The sequence below is a fragment of the Syngnathus floridae genome, chromosome 1 (genome assembly GCF_059516105.1).
Source record: "Syngnathus floridae isolate MCC-2025c chromosome 1, RoL_Sflo_1.0, whole genome shotgun sequence".
NCBI lineage: Eukaryota > Metazoa > Chordata > Actinopteri > Syngnathiformes > Syngnathidae > Syngnathus > Syngnathus floridae.
In genome coordinates, this window is record NC_142413.1 from 14997610 (window position 1) to 15012568 (window position 14959).

A 14959-nucleotide genomic window follows, 5' to 3' on the forward strand; every position below is an offset into this window, starting at 1 on the left:
TATGTTGTGTTTTGACTACTGGAACCACATAGAACATATTTTTGAAATGAAAAGTTTTGACTTGGCTTCCACTTTAATCTTGTGAGACTAAAACAAGAAATATAACTTTAATCTTACAAGAACACCCATTTTTGTCGTGAAATAAAATGAAGTATTTTTATTTTTGTTGCATGACATAGTAACAATACAATTTTAATCTCATTAAATCGTTTTTTTTTTTAAAAGCTTTTGTTAAATTGCTTTTTAAGACCAAAAAATATAACACTTCTCCACTAAATAAAAAAGTACAACTTAAGTCTTAACTGCTTTGTGGAAAAATGACAACATTCAACTCCCCCCTCAAAATGTAAAATTTTAACTATTTATTTTAAAAACGTACAACCTTAATCGCATAACATTAACGTCAAGTTAGCACTCACCCAGTTCGTGGGTGCCCGGGTTGTCTGAGATCTCCATGACGAGCAGCTGTAGCCCGGTGTAGCTCTTCCCGATGCTGTACAGGCGGGTGATGTGGGGGCACGCCTCATTCACCGCCTTCATCAACTGCAAACACCAGGAAGTCAATTTAAGAAAAGAATATGAAAAGATACGTTTCACGTTTGGAGGAAAGTGTGCTGTGTCGTGGACACAGTTGGGCAGCTTGACACCTGCGTCAAAGAGGAGGACAAAACAATCTTCGGTCCATCTTAGACAAGATTCTACAGCAGGAATGGGCAACTGGCGGCCTTCATATAGTTTATTTTTTTCATTTTCCCATAAAATGAGTCAGTATCATCAAAGTTGTGAAAATCGCTCTCAATTGCTTTGGCTCATTTTTTGTGCTTTTGCCCAAAACAATCTGGATGATTTAGCCCAACACCAATGATAACTTGCAAAACAGCTTACCCATGAGTCAAAACTATTGTCTAGTAATCACTTTGAATGTGCTAAGTGACAGTAATGATTGGAGTTGAAGTCATTTTGTTTGTCTGTGGTCTGATCTCAGGATCCAGGCCAGCAGTGTGAATGTTTACTTTGTGACCGCCGCTCGTGCGCTGCCGCACTCAAAACACCTCACAATATTTGTTTTGTGGTTGGACGGCAACAGGAGCGCATGGTGTGGCACCGACTCCCACCCCCCTCTTCCTCCTACCTCACCTTCCTCATCTCTTTGTAATTGTGGTGCCTGAAGTCCAGTTTGTCCTGGGTGACTTCCGTCTGCCATGGGTACGCCATGTTAGGATCTGGAACACAAAAAGAGTGGCGTGCAGAGGTCAAGGGCAAACTTTGGTGGCTTAAGGGATCATCTTTGACTTTTTAAAGTGGACTGATGGGTTAGGTCATACGGAGAGATGAGATTTAAAAAATAAATAAAATAAACACACAACTTTTATTTTATGACATTTTATTTTTATCAATTATTTCAGAAAATACATGAAAATTAAATGATACTGTTTATTTAATATTATTAATTTAATAAAATAAAAACTTTAAATAATATTTGTTTATTTTATAATATTATTAAATATTATTAAATGTCTATTTAATAATATTATTTAATAATATGGTCAGTAATATTAATGGATTATAACAATTATTTAATAAAATAAAGAAAGGAAAACGTTTGTTTTTACAAAGCTTGCAATGTTTTTACCAACTTTTTAATGTCATGATTTATATAGTAATAAAATAATCAACCAATAATTTAATAAAATTAGGTACTTAATTACTACCCTGCGTAAAATAGTGCTTAGATGTGCTTCATTTTATTGGTTATCAATTTTATTATTTATCAACTATTTACTAAAATAATTAAAACAAGTTTAAATAACAAAGTAAAAGGTTTATTTGACTAATTAAATTTTTTCTTTAATCATTTTTATTGTCTAATTTTTAATAACCTACAAACTTCAGTACCTGGTAATGTACATCCCAGCACCTCAGCCCTGAGGCAGATGTCTCCCTGAGTCCCGTTCTGGTACCACGTCTGTGGGTTGATCCGGATGTAACGCGCCACCGTGGACGTGTTGAAGGCAGCCAGCACCGGTGTCTCCGGGTCACGGTTGCCTTGGAAAATCTGTACACACACACGTATGGACAGAGATGCGGTGGAGGGATGTGCAAAATGTGGCGGAAGGTGACACTTACAGCCTCTTGAGTCCCGTTCATGCATGGTGTCCACAGCTGGGAGTCATTACTGAACTGCACCTTATACGTGTAAACCACATCCCAACTGCACAACAAGCAAGCATTGTCGTCAGAATTCCTGAAAAGCCCGAAAATCATACCTACATATTCTCTTTTAATCCCAAAGATTTTTTTTAATTTGGAAAAACACCACATTACTATTCTCTTTTTTTTTCTTGAAATAACAACTGATCTCATAAAACTGTAACTTTATTATTTTAAAAATGTAGTTTCATTGTGATAAAATTATGACTTTTTGATTAGAATTTTCCCATAGAATATTTTCACCCTAAAAAATCGTGTAAAAAACATTTTCCTAAAAAAGAGTAAAGTACAACTTTAATTTTTTGTTTACTTTAATCTTGCAAAATAATATTTTTTTTAAAAAAATTACTTTTTGAAGAAAATAATCCAGACATTACATTGACTATTTTCTGTAAATGAGGATTTTTCTTTTAAAATAATGAGTTATTCTTAAAAACATACAAATAAGTAAATAAGAAAACCAATAGACACTGTTTCACAGGGGACGATGTAAACAACTTTGCTATTTCGCAGCGCTAGCTAGTTTTCTTCCCTTAGTCCCGACCTCCAAATAGAACTGCGCCCCTGCAGGATGACACCAGTGAAGCGCGTCAGTCTCAGAGCGTCCACCTCGAGCCACTGCTTTGTGTTGCGCTCATGGGCGCACCAGGCTCCGTCGTAAATGTCACCATCCTCGATCCCCGACTGCCAGGTGGGGGGGAGGGAAAAAAAATGTCTCCACCACATTTTTGGCCTCACAGCAAAAGGTTCGCGCTCACCTGGATGTTGAGTCGGCCGCGGTGGGGGCCCAGGCCTCGCCGCTTGTAGGATGACGCCCTCAACTGGGTGTCTTTCACTTTGAGGGACTCCAGACCCAGAGGAGGACATTCTGAAGGCAACGCCCACGCCATTTCAGTGGTACAGAAGAAAAGTCTCAATGAGGTCCAGGGGCTAGACACACTTTCACACTAATGTTTATTGATGAAAGGTGACATTTATCATGAATAACTGGCAAAAGAGGTGATCTCACTAATTATGGGTGAGGACTTTGCATGTGCAATATGCCCTTCACATTTGAGGATCATTTTAAGGTGGTGCATTTATTTCTACAGTTCTTATAGTAAGTGACGATTAGCTTCTTCCAGTGTGAGTGTTTTTTTGGGGGTGTGTGTGGATGTGTGTCAAACACTAGCGTAGATTTAGAAATGTTCAGGGTGCTCCGTGTAATCTTGTGGTCCTGCAGGATCTGGGAATAGGACAGCAATTAGCACTGATAGACAGTTCGACACAGAAATATTTGGACAGCAAATAGCCTATTCATACACCATCACAATGGATTTGATTGTTCTGGAAGAGGGGTCCTGCAGGAGACTTTGCATGTTATCAGAGAAGCATGAAAGGAATATCACAGAGTTCAATTTATGGACAAAAGTATTAGGCCACCTCCCGGAGTTATGAGCACAATCTGTTCTCAATGTCAAAACAATAATGTGGCAGTAGTATAATAAAAAATGAGATATTTTTGTCTCTAAAATGGCAAAATCCAACTAAAACAGCAACAATGAAAACTTTGTGTCTTTTAAGGAATGGCTTCTAAAGTGTGGGAGTACTCAGATATGCCAAAGACATTTAAAATTGCTAGGTAAAAGTGGCTTTGAATGTGAATTTTAGAATTCACATCTCAAAGACCAAAAAAGTCATCTCATTGAGTTCAGTGACAATGCTGCATCAGCCACGCATCACGTCCACACGCCATACATACGTGTCGCCGTCTCCTTGGGGACCACCGGGCTGGCCTTGGATTTCTTAACAACTTTTGGCTTCTCAGACGCTACTTTTACTTTCTTGAGGACACTTTTGGGCTTCTTTGCAATCTTCACGCTCCTGATTGGCTTCCTCTCTACAAAAGGTGTGTGGCATGCATTTGTCAAAATACTCCTGGGATCAAAAATTGTAGACATGTTTTTCAAAGCATATTTCTTGCCCTAATAAAATCGGATCAATTTAGGGGCATTACTGTCTTGTGCACTGTGCCAGCCCTCATCCCACACCTTTTTTTTCTGCAGGTTTTTTTTTTTCCTGCAGTCATGCGCTATTTAAGCTCATATCTTGTGCATCACATAGGGACAATAAGCCTGTAATGTCCAGATAAATAAGTTTCGCTCCGAGCTGGTAATGTTAATTGTACATTAGCCCTACTGTGATGTCACAATCTGGCGAAATTCCAAAATGCTCACTCGCATACGTATTTTCAAAAACACGCACATAACTAAAGATTAACGCGGTGATTTAATTTCACGCTTGATGAGCAGGGAGGCATTCGGGAAACCCTACTATTAAAAGCAAATTCCCATAATATAAAGTAAAATGACAGCAGAATGGTCACATAAAACAGTCACCATAACAAAAAACAAAATAAAATCAGTTTTACCTATGTGTAGAGGAGTTTCTGGCACCTTACTCGGAGTTTTTCGACTGTTGGACTTCGCAGCCCGGCTGCTGTCGGCGGGCGCTGCTGGAAAAGAGCCCGCCTCGATGGAGGTTCCTTTGGGCCGTGCCGTGCTAGTGTACCTGGCAGCGGTGGTTGCCCCGCAAGAGATGAGCGCCGGAGAAATACAAAGGAAGAACAAAAACAGAGTCAAGTGCTGACTTAAAGTTGGCAAGGTCATTTTTGTTCTTCTTTTTTTATTTTATTTTTTTAAATAAGAAGTTGCACCGCTGTACTGCTCCGTTTCTGTCAAGTTAGCAGTAGTGGGCAGATATTTCCGGTGAATCTAAGAAATAAAAGTAGTTTTTCCAAACCAACAGAAAAGTATCGCAATTTAAGCCCGAGTGAAAATATTAAGCCGCTTCTAGGAACATGGTGTTTTGTTATGAAAAGAAACTTCACCATTGCAATTATTTTTTATCATGAAGCTTTCACACATTTGGCACCCCTCGAAAAAGGAAAAAAATAAAATAAAATCCGACCACTTTTTATTTGGACAGCAATCCAATAGAATTGGAATATCATTCAGGTAAATTTGGCACCCATTTTTCCACATTCCACAATTCCCTATTTTCTCACTTAAACTTCCAATAAGACATTTCACATGCTCGCTTCTTCCAAATTTCTCAGCTCGTTCAAGCCACAACAATTTGTTGATCTTATTCTAGACATTTGCCTTCTATTATTACATATTTAACTGTTACTTAATTTAGCTGTAATTTAACTACAGTTTTCAGCAATTCTCAGAATATTTGACAGATTTAGGGCAAGATGTGAAACCCTCAATCACACTTATTTTAACAATGTTCATTGTAATAGTTCAACAAATAAGGAGCGAGTAGTGCCACAAATGGCTAACCCCCCCAATACTGTAATTTGACATCCAGATAAATAGAGTCTTATTTTCCCAAAGATGCCACAAGAAGAATTTTTATCAATTTGTCAAAGCTACACCATTACTAAATGAAGCCCGCCCGCCAAGCTAAGATCCTTCAAAATCATCATCAGCATTCAAGTGTACAATAATTTAGTCATTTTAAATCTTCTCTAATTCTGTGGGATCTCACATCAGCATTCAAGTTATTTCTACTGAAATAACACTCTCTTGTTGCAATTACATGTTAGTGTTGGCTCGTGAGTGAACGATTTGGTCAAAAGAACAAATATTTTTTCAGTGAACGACTCAACTTCCTAAAGTGATTCGTTCTTTTTTTAGGTCATATGACTTCAACCAGTAGGTGTCGGTAATGCGCATTGAAGCTGGTGCCACCTCGCCGTAAGACAAAACGAAGAAGAAAATGACGTAACTTCCTGTTCACGAATGAGTCGTGAATTGCATTTCCCGTTCACCAACTGAACGGATCTGTGAGTGAACGAGTCAGTGAGTGAGTGATTTGCATTTCCAGTTCATCTCGAGAACGGATCAGTGAGGGAACGAATCCTGACTTTCCCGTTTGCGAACGAGTTAATGGGTGAACTGCCTTCCCGTGCTTCAACGGATCAGTCAGTGAACGTGTTGCGTCTCCTGGCGTGAACTATGTAAGCCAGAATGTCAAGAAAGAACCACTCACTGAAACACCACTTCTTTTATGCACGTTTTCTCCAAGCTAACGGCTAACTTTATTGCATGAAGGGATGTGCCATTATGCAACAACGGGGAGAATATGCTTCTCTTTGGCTAATCTTGATTTGATAACACTTGTAGTACTTTTTAAATAACGTGTATGCATATATACGCCTAAATATTGTCATCCAATATATCTACTGCAATTTCACATTGGATTGCTGGTTTGAAATTTACTTTTATTATTATTATTTTAATAAACATTTATGTTAAAACTTGTCTGGTGTTTTATTCCTTGTTTTTATATTCGCCAATTAAAACATATAAATCAGACATTTGGTTAACTGCTTTATATGACGTGGAGGTACACGACACGAGGTAATAAATAAATAAATAAGTAAATAAATAAATAAAGGGTTAATTGCACAATAAAAGCACACTTAAGCATTTTCTTGTAACTGGGATTGAACCAAGATTTTACTGCGCAAGAGCCCATGTCACTAACCAGTCAGCTGTTTCAACACGACAGCCCGGGATCGAATGCACTGTTTTGTACTAGTAATGTGCATCGCAGGCCAATAGGGAAAAAGCTTAAGTGAAAGTGAAAAATGCCACTTTATTAGGGAAATATCATGGTCAAAGGTCACAGGTGTCAAGCTCTAGTCCTTGGGGCCGCATTCCAACATGCTTTCCAAGTGACCATCGTTAAGCGCACCTGCGTGAAAAGTTTTTTGTCACTTTCACGTTCCGCAGGAGCTAAAACTTTTCGCGCAGGTGTACTTAACGAGGGAATGACACGGACACTCCATTAGGTACACCGCCATTTTCAAGTGTATATAATAACAGGCCACTTTATTAGGGAAATACACGAGGTGAATCTTGGAAAACATGTTGGAACGTGGTCCCAAGGACTAGAGCTTGACACCTGTGACCTTTGACCATGATATTTCCCTAATAAAGTGGCCTGTTATTAGGTACACTTGAAAATGGCGGTGTACCTAATGGAGTGTCCGTGTGATTCCCTCGTTAAGTGCAGGTGCGTGAAAACTTTTAGCTCCTTTTGAACATGAAAGAAGCTAAAAGTTTTCACGCACCTGCGCTTAACGAGGGTCACTTGGAAAACATGTTGGAATGCGGCCCCGAGGACTAGAGCACCTGTGACCTTTGACCATGATGTTTCCCTAATAAAGTGGCCTGTTATTAGGTACACTTGAACATGGCAGTGTACCTAATGGAGTGTCCGTGTGATTCCCTCGTTAAGTGCAGGTGCGTGAAAACTTTTAGCTCCTTTTGAACGTGAAAGAAGCTAAAAGTTTTCACGCACCTGCGCTTAACGAGGGTCACTTGGAAAACATGTTGGAATGCGGCCCCGAGGACTAGAGCACCTGTAACCTTTGACCATGATATTTCCCTAATAAAGTGGCCTGTTATTAGGTACACTTAAACATGGCGGTGTACCTAATGGAGTGTCCAAGTGACGTCACAGCTCAAACAGCCGATCAGGAGGTGGGGGTGAGGGTGGGTGTGGCACTTTTCACTTTCACTTAAGCTTTTTCCCTATTGGTCTGTGATGCACATCACTAGTACGAAACAGTGCATTCAACCACAGATTGTCATGTTGAAACAGGCGACTGGTTAGTGACTTGGGCTGTTACTCGGTAAGATCTTGGTTCAATCCCAGGCATCCCAGAAAATGCTTGACTGTCCCTTTGTTTACTAATTCTTGTTTTTTCTTTTACCTCGTGTAGTGTACCTATTGAAGTGTCCATGAAGTGTACCTACACATGTTGTCATATAAAGCAGTTAACCAAATGTCTGATTTTTACGTTTTAATTGGCGAATATAAAAACAAGGAATAAAACACCAGACAAGTTTTAACATAAATGTTTATTAAAATAATAATAATAATAAAAGTAAATTTCAAACCAGCAATCCAATGTGAAATTGCAGTAGATATATTGGATAACAATATTTAGGCGTATATGTGCATACACGTTATTTAAAAACTACTACAAGTGTTATAAAATCAAGATTACCCAGAGAGAAGCATAATCTACCCGTTGTTGCATAACGGCGCATCCCTTCATGCAATAAAGTTAGGCGTTAGCTTGGAGAAAACGCGCATAAAAGAAGTGGTGTTTCAGTGAGTGGTTCTTTCTTTCCTTGGCAAATCGTAAATCGACATTCTGGCTTACATAGTTCACGCCAGGAGAGGCAACACATTCACTGACTGATCCGTTGATGCACGGGAAGGCAGTTCACCCATTAACTCGTTCGCGAACGGGAAAGTCAGGATTCGTTCCCTCACTGATCCGTTCTCGCGATGAACTGGAAATGCAAATCATTCACTCACTGATTCATTCACTCACAGATTCGTTTGTTGTGAACGGGAAATGCAATTCACGACTCGTTCGTGAACGGGAAGTGACGTCATTTTCTTCTTCGTTTTGTTTTACGGCGAGGTGGCACCAGCTTCAATGCGCATTACTGGCACTTACTGGTTGAAGTCATATGAACTGAAAAAAGAACGAATTACTTCAGGAAGTGATTCGTTCACTCTCGTTCACTGAAAACAAAATCGTTCTTTTAAACGGATCGTTCACTCACGAGCCAACACGAACAGCAACGCACACATAAACTGAGTATGTGCCGATGCCACAACATGAAATCTCAAGATTCTCCGATTTGCCACGCATGCACGATTAGCAAGTGGCTGACCAGGCCTTGCGCTAACTGACCTTGCGGCACACTGGTTGGGAAACACATGCTCTATAGTATGGTCGTCGTTATGTTTCATTATCATCTTTAATATATGCAGGCGCAAAGCATTAATTGTCGGTAATGACGCTGTAGGGCGAAGTTGTAAATGTATATCTTTTATGCAGTTTTGACCTTTTTGTTAACATGTACATTACATTTGAGGTCATTATTTATTCCTGAATACTATAAATAGTTTGAGATTGAAAGTGACAACCAAATTGACTAAAATGGTCTGGAACCACTTTTTCTTTCTTTTTATAAGCACTCATGTGTGTATTTAAAAAAAAAAAAAAAAACTCCATGCGCTCTCATCTCTGTTAGAACCCCCTACCCCCATTTAACAGGGGCGGGTCAGATCAACGCGTACCCTCGCCGGGTAATTTAGTGTTGTCGGCTACATTGAAAATTATCTGACACATTTGCTGTGCGTCACTATAGCACAGCAGTTGAGGCTCTACCCGGCAAGCTATTCTTATTTCTTTATGTCAAGGGTTCAAATCCCGTTGATGACTTTTCTATTGTTTTTTTAAGTGTTTGCTATTTTTTGCAGCCAGTCAGAAATGCAAAAGATCACCAAATGATTTCCGAGGGCGTCACCGCTGGTGCTCACTGCTCCCCTGTCCCCCAGGGGATGGATCAAAATCACACGGGGATGGGTTAAATGCAGAGGACAAATTTCACCACACCCAGATGTATGACGACAATCACTGGGACTTTAACTTTAAGTGGACTACAATAGCACACTGCTTAATCCGTTTTAATAACACAGTTAAGGTGAAAAGACAATGAAATAAACTGCCTGGTCCAGAAGTGAGATGGTGATTGTTATTTCTAACATGGATTAGAATAATCCCATTGAAATTGCTTGTCACTGATACTTCAGGGGAAAAAGCATAAAAACTCCTATAAAAATATTTACAAAGAGTATGAAAAAATGCAGTTGATAACAAAAAATTCCACCCATGAACACAAAATCTTCTAAACTCCCTTGGGAATCCACCAACAAGTGATGCGTTCCTTGCTTCTTCTGATTTTCTCCAGGGGTTCGACAATGCTGGTGGCCTTGCCACACGCAAACAAGCAAGACCCAAGAGTTCATATCTGGGATCTTTCAGGGCTTCCAGAGTTTCAGGAGGCCGTCTTCGCCATAGGTGGCGATGAGGTTCTGGTGGGGGTGATGGGCAATGCCGATCACGTCCTTTTCGTGAACCTGAGAAAGTGATGGGGAAAGTGTGGTGATGAGCACTTCCACAAAAAATACTTGGCTGCTCGTGCTTCGTACCGTCAATGTTCTCTCCAGCTTGCCAGTGACGGTGCTGAAACAGTAGAGCACGAAGTCTTCGCCCACGCAATAGATCCACTCGCCACGTGGTGACAGTGTGCAGCACACAAAATCACCTCCTTCCCTCTTACCTGAACTGAAACTCCTCACGATCTGCAATGCATCCAAAGTGATGATATTTTATCCATATATAGTACATCAAAAAACACACACTTGTAATGGAATGCTAGATAGGCCAATCGAATCTAGAACATAAAGCAACAGCCCCACTCAGTTTGTGCTGATGAGGAAGCTTTGTGCTCTATGATACATAACAATGACATCTAGTGAATCTTTCCGGCACAACACCCGCTGACTTGCTCAGTCAAGTTGGCTGAGTGCAGTTGAGTGAAAATTGGGTTGCGTGCACACATGTGTGTACCTGTCCCTGCATGTTCATGATGACCACGGTGTTGGAGCGGTTGCACACCACAAAGTGTTCTGGGTTCTTGGGCAGCAGGAGGACGTTGTTAACGGTAATGTCGGTGCCGGCTGACGAGCCAAGCGGCTTGAAGGTGCTGCTGCATTCTGTTGTCTTCACATTCCATACCTGAGGTACATAAGAAGTCAGGTTAAAAAACACACACTCACACACCGAAAAACAAACGATATGCGGCGGGCACACCTTGACCGTTCCGTCGGAGGAGGCGCTGATAATGTGGTGGCCGTCAGGGGTAAATGTGGCCTCGTTGACGAACGACGTGTGACCGCGGAACTCCTTCAGGGACTTGCCTGACTTTAGCCCATGGATCCTAAGAGAAAAAAATATATACTAGTTATCACAGCTATAGTATTTGTCACTTTTTTTTTTTCTTAATTAGTAGCAATGTTGCTATTACTCATATTAATTTATTAATTACATTTATTATTTAGCATTTAAGATACAAAGTTAGCCCTGAATATGATGCACATCTGGTACATTGGTATATGTATTAAAATCAACAAATGTGACGTAAATACTAGAGTTGTGCACAAATGGGCGTTAATTTGTTCACTCATGAGTGGGTAGGCAAATTAATAATCAAATTATAATTTGTGAATTTGGTTGAAATGATGTGACGTCACCAGAACTGTTGTTTTACTTGCATGTCCATTGAATTCCTTTGGGAATTCAGATTTGGACTACGATACGAGTCCAGGCATTAGTAAATTTGGAACATTGTGCATACACACATATACTGTCAAGACGGCACAATCAAGTGCTATATTAATATGAACTTTCCTCTTCTTACAAAATTAAAAATGGCAGATTAGAGGTGTACAGACAGTAAACAGAATGTAGGATACATTAAGTGCATAGAACATTACATTACATATGATATTTATGTTACAGTGAAGGTTCAGTCTGACTGAGGAGGCTGGCAGAGGAATCTTCTTACCTGATTGTCTGGTCAAAGGAGGCGCTAAGGATCTGGCTGCTGTCCTTGCAAAAAGTGAGGCAGGTGACTCCTTTACTGTGCGCACGTTCAAACCTCCTTAAACACTGCCCGCTCTGGATCTTCCACACCTGCCGTCACATTGGATGCCATTGAGAGGTGTGCGCGTGTGCACGTACATACACAAAGTAAAAAAAAAACACACCTTGATCTTTCCGTCTTGGGCGCCAGTGGCCAACATCTCCGTGTCACGACTGAAGCTCATGCACAACACGGCATCATCCATCATCATCATGTTATCCTGAGCCTGGTACTTGAGATCCTTAAAGACACAGGACAGTACCGGTAAATAAGGTGAAAATTTCTTATAACACATCCCCTTTTAAACACCTCAAGTGCTGTTTTCCTTTACCTTTCTGATTTTGCCAGTGGTGAAGTTCCACACCTCGATGAAGCCGTCCACAGAGCCAGTCACCAAGTACTGCCCGTCAGGAGAGAACCTGGAACATTCCACGTGGGCTTTTTGGCCAAACTGTAAAAGAAATTTGATGTTGTGAGCCTTACATAAAAATAATCCAAGAGGACACTGGTACAGTCAAAAATCCGGCGCTACCTTGATGAGCTTGCTGAGTTGCGTGGGGAAACGCTCTTCTTCAACATCTTTTACGGCTGCTTTGCCCCTGAACAAGTCGATGGTCATCCCGGGGGGAAGAAGACCCTGATGCTGCTGCCACTTGAGTGACTGCTCACAAAAACAGTAGATAATTTAACCAGTTGGACACATTAGATGAATCAAAAGTCCCAATGCAATCTTCTAAATTAAATCTTAATAAGGGTTTTCCTTAATATACACGCATGAAAATATATTCACTCAGTGAGTGCAGCAGCACAACACACTCGGGTGCAAAATGAGTAGGGCAAGCTCAGTCAGAAAGATGCTTGAGACTACTTCTGTTGAATCTCAGCCAACAGTCCTCGAATATATATAACAAATAAACAAGTTACTTAACAAGACATATTGCTCTATCTTATGATTGAATTGTTTTTTTTTCCCCCAACTCTGTCTTTCCTCTTGGCTGGTGCTTAATTAATCATGAGTCTGTATCAACATTAGTCCGTGTGGACAATGACCGCAAAAAAAATCCCAAACTATAGCGAATAACATGCGACAAATGAACAGGTCTCGTTGGGAATTACTGAGTGCCGGATGTCATCGTCATCACAAGTTTGTTAAGCTATCACGTGCACCAGAAGCTGCGATGCAAATGGATCACCTGGCCCAGCAGAGCCATCAGACGGGATGGCGGCACCACGCTGACCTCTCCTGCCAAGGCCTGAGCGATAGCCGCCCGACGCTTCTCCTTGCTGCTGCCATCTGGATATGCCTGCAAACCAACTCATTAGGATCATGCTTAATGAGCCCTGAATAAGATGATTAATAGAATGACGACAAAATGAGACTTCCTCACCTCACGGGGATCAAAGTAGGAGCGAGCCAGCAGGTTCTCCAGGTGGATGTACCTCTCTGGCTGGGTCTGCTTCAACATGATCATTGGGTCAGTTTGCCTGAGGAGGGAACGCGCCGCACCCAACTCTCTCAGCTCTATGAGCTCCAGCACAACCTGTACACAACACACAGGAACAAATGTCAATGCCATGCTCAGGCCGCGGGTGAGAGAGAGAAAGACAGAGAGGGAAAGAGACAGAGAGCGAGACATAGAAAAGCAAGTAAGCTGACCTGCTCGTAAAGGTCTACGAGAGTCTTGTCGGGAAGCTTGAGGGACTGGATGGCCTGGAGGACAGTGTCCCAGTGACCGCTATTGATGTCGGCCACAAAGCTCTCAATGCTGTCCACTGTGTTTAGTGACACGGTGGTCTCCTCTTGGAGGGTCGCCAGCGACCTGTGCAGGTTGTTCTCCTTCAGGTACTGCATGATGAGTCGGACAACGCTAAAAGGGACATAAGTCAGGGTGGTCAATTTTACAGCGAATAAACTATAGTGGCTTTTGATTTTTAAAATGGACAGAGGCGCGCAGGTCACTCGCAGAAGTAAAAAAAAAAAAAAAAAAAGGTTAAATGTACAATTATTTATTTTTATTAAAAAACACTTACAGTGGGTCTTGACTCAATTCACTTAGTTCAAAACACTCATGTGGTAAACAATGTATCCCCGTTCTAATGAATGGAAACGCCATTAATCTGTTCCAGCATCCTAACAGACACCACCAAAAATGTTGTGATGGTTTTTAATGAGAAAAAAATGGACCGCACATGAATGTACTTTGGATAAAAAAAAAATTCCATCCATCTATCCATCCATTATCTAACCACCCATCCATCCACCCTATAAAAGTAAAGGTAATGTAATAATACCCTGGATGTGGGCAAGGAGAGCCCCGCTTAGCCGTCTATTACATTGATTTGACATAAAAGTAACGAACTTGGTCACGGAAAAAAACTCCTGTCGTTATTACTGTAATTGACAGTAATAAGAGATTTTCCCAGTAATTCTATTTCTGCCAGAATAGATTTTAAACAAGTACTTTGGTACACATCTTGGTGAGTACCTTTGTCACCGCTGGTTATTAAGTCCTCATTTTTTTCCATTTTGGACGTTTGTTTGCATCCCTAGTGCTTGACTTCACGGTTGCAAATAGTACTAATCTGGCCCACGATGAAAACAAGTTAGGAAAGCGTGCTCTAAAATACACTAGCAGATGCAAAATAGTTTTTTTTTACGCCTACTTTAGTTGCTTTAGCTTAGCCCCGGACCGCTCACGCTAGCGTCGCCAGAGACTGGCCTCGCATGCCAGGACAACTGACTGCAAGTAAACGCGAACAGTAAGCAAAAGAAAGGAGGGGAAATATTTCGTGCACTACACATGCAAAATGTCAAGGCTTTGTTTACTCACTCTGCCGATTCAATCTCCAGAGACATATTTAGTTTTGTAATGAACAAATATAACAAGAAACAACCCGCTAACCAGTAGCTGGTAACCCGGAAGTGGACTGTGAAGCGCCTCTCCTCTTGGTGGTTAATGGCCGTTTGCAAATAGCGTACTGCCACCTACTGGTCAATTTTGGTAGTGGAGCAATTTTATTCTACGAATAAGGGCGAGTTTTATTTATTTATTTATTTATTTATTTATTTATTTATTTATTTATTTATTTATTTATTTATTTATTTATTTATTTATATTATATAACAACCAACCAACAAAGATCAGGATCATTTGGAGAAATAAACTAAATGAGCTCTC

At 40.6% G+C, this 14959-nt stretch overlaps 2 protein-coding genes and 1 long non-coding RNA gene across 4 annotated transcripts in view; 1 reads left to right on the forward strand and 2 right to left on the reverse strand.

Moving 5' to 3' along the window:
- Positions 1-1354, forward strand: part of LOC148404265 (uncharacterized) — an 11566-nt gene extending 10212 nt beyond the window's left edge. The window contains exon 3 of the long non-coding RNA XR_015858477.1: positions 1088-1354. This is a non-coding gene — a long non-coding RNA (uncharacterized LOC148404265). The remainder of the gene's footprint in view (positions 1-1087) is intronic.
- LOC148404266 (putative carboxypeptidase X1) overlaps positions 1-4966 on the reverse strand; it is a 10468-nt gene extending 5502 nt beyond the window's left edge. Inside the window, exons 1-8 of one of the 2 annotated variants that reach the window (XM_088375135.1) lie at positions 4622-4966; positions 3953-4090; positions 2970-3079; positions 2756-2895; positions 2128-2212; positions 1897-2056; positions 1138-1223; positions 420-543 (exon numbers count right to left, since the gene is read on the reverse strand). In XM_088375135.1, coding sequence (XP_088231261.1) covers positions 420-543; positions 1138-1223; positions 1897-2056; positions 2128-2212; positions 2756-2895; positions 2970-3079; positions 3953-4090; positions 4622-4859 — 1081 coding nt within the window. In that variant the 5' untranslated portion in view covers positions 4860-4966. Of the gene's footprint in view, positions 1-419; positions 544-1137; positions 1224-1896; positions 2057-2127; positions 2213-2755; positions 2896-2969; positions 3437-3952; positions 4091-4621 lie in introns of those variants that run through there. The other variant, XM_088375144.1, reaches the window with a different exon arrangement.
- Positions 4967-9741: 4775 nt separating this feature from the next.
- smu1a (SMU1 DNA replication regulator and spliceosomal factor a) lies at positions 9742-14747 on the reverse strand. The gene is made up of 12 exons (XM_088388704.1): positions 14612-14747; positions 13438-13648; positions 13169-13321; positions 12974-13084; positions 12313-12441; positions 12112-12231; positions 11905-12021; positions 11703-11830; positions 10949-11075; positions 10706-10873; positions 10285-10437; positions 9742-10212 (listed from the first exon to the last, which is right to left on the reverse strand). Exons 1-12 carry the CDS (start codon positions 14635-14637, stop codon positions 10114-10116), a joined length of 1542 nt encoding a protein of 513 aa, XP_088244830.1. The 5' UTR covers positions 14638-14747; the 3' UTR covers positions 9742-10113.
- Positions 14748-14959: the final 212 nt, after the last annotated feature.

What these genes read in the sequence shown, in the direction of transcription:
- smu1a (XM_088388704.1), bottom strand. Translation starts at nt 14,637, where the DNA reads ATGTCTCTGGAGATTGAATCGGCAGA. An exon ending in AACTCAGCAAGCTCATCAAG is followed by an intron (nt 12,232 to 12,312) that starts GTAGCGCCGGAT and finishes TTTCTTTTACAG; the next exon opens with TTTGGCCAAAAAGCCCACGT. An exon ending in AGCTGGAGAGAACATTGACG is followed by an intron (nt 10,213 to 10,284) that starts GTACGAAGCACG and finishes TCACTTTCTCAG; the next exon opens with GTTCACGAAAAGGACGTGAT.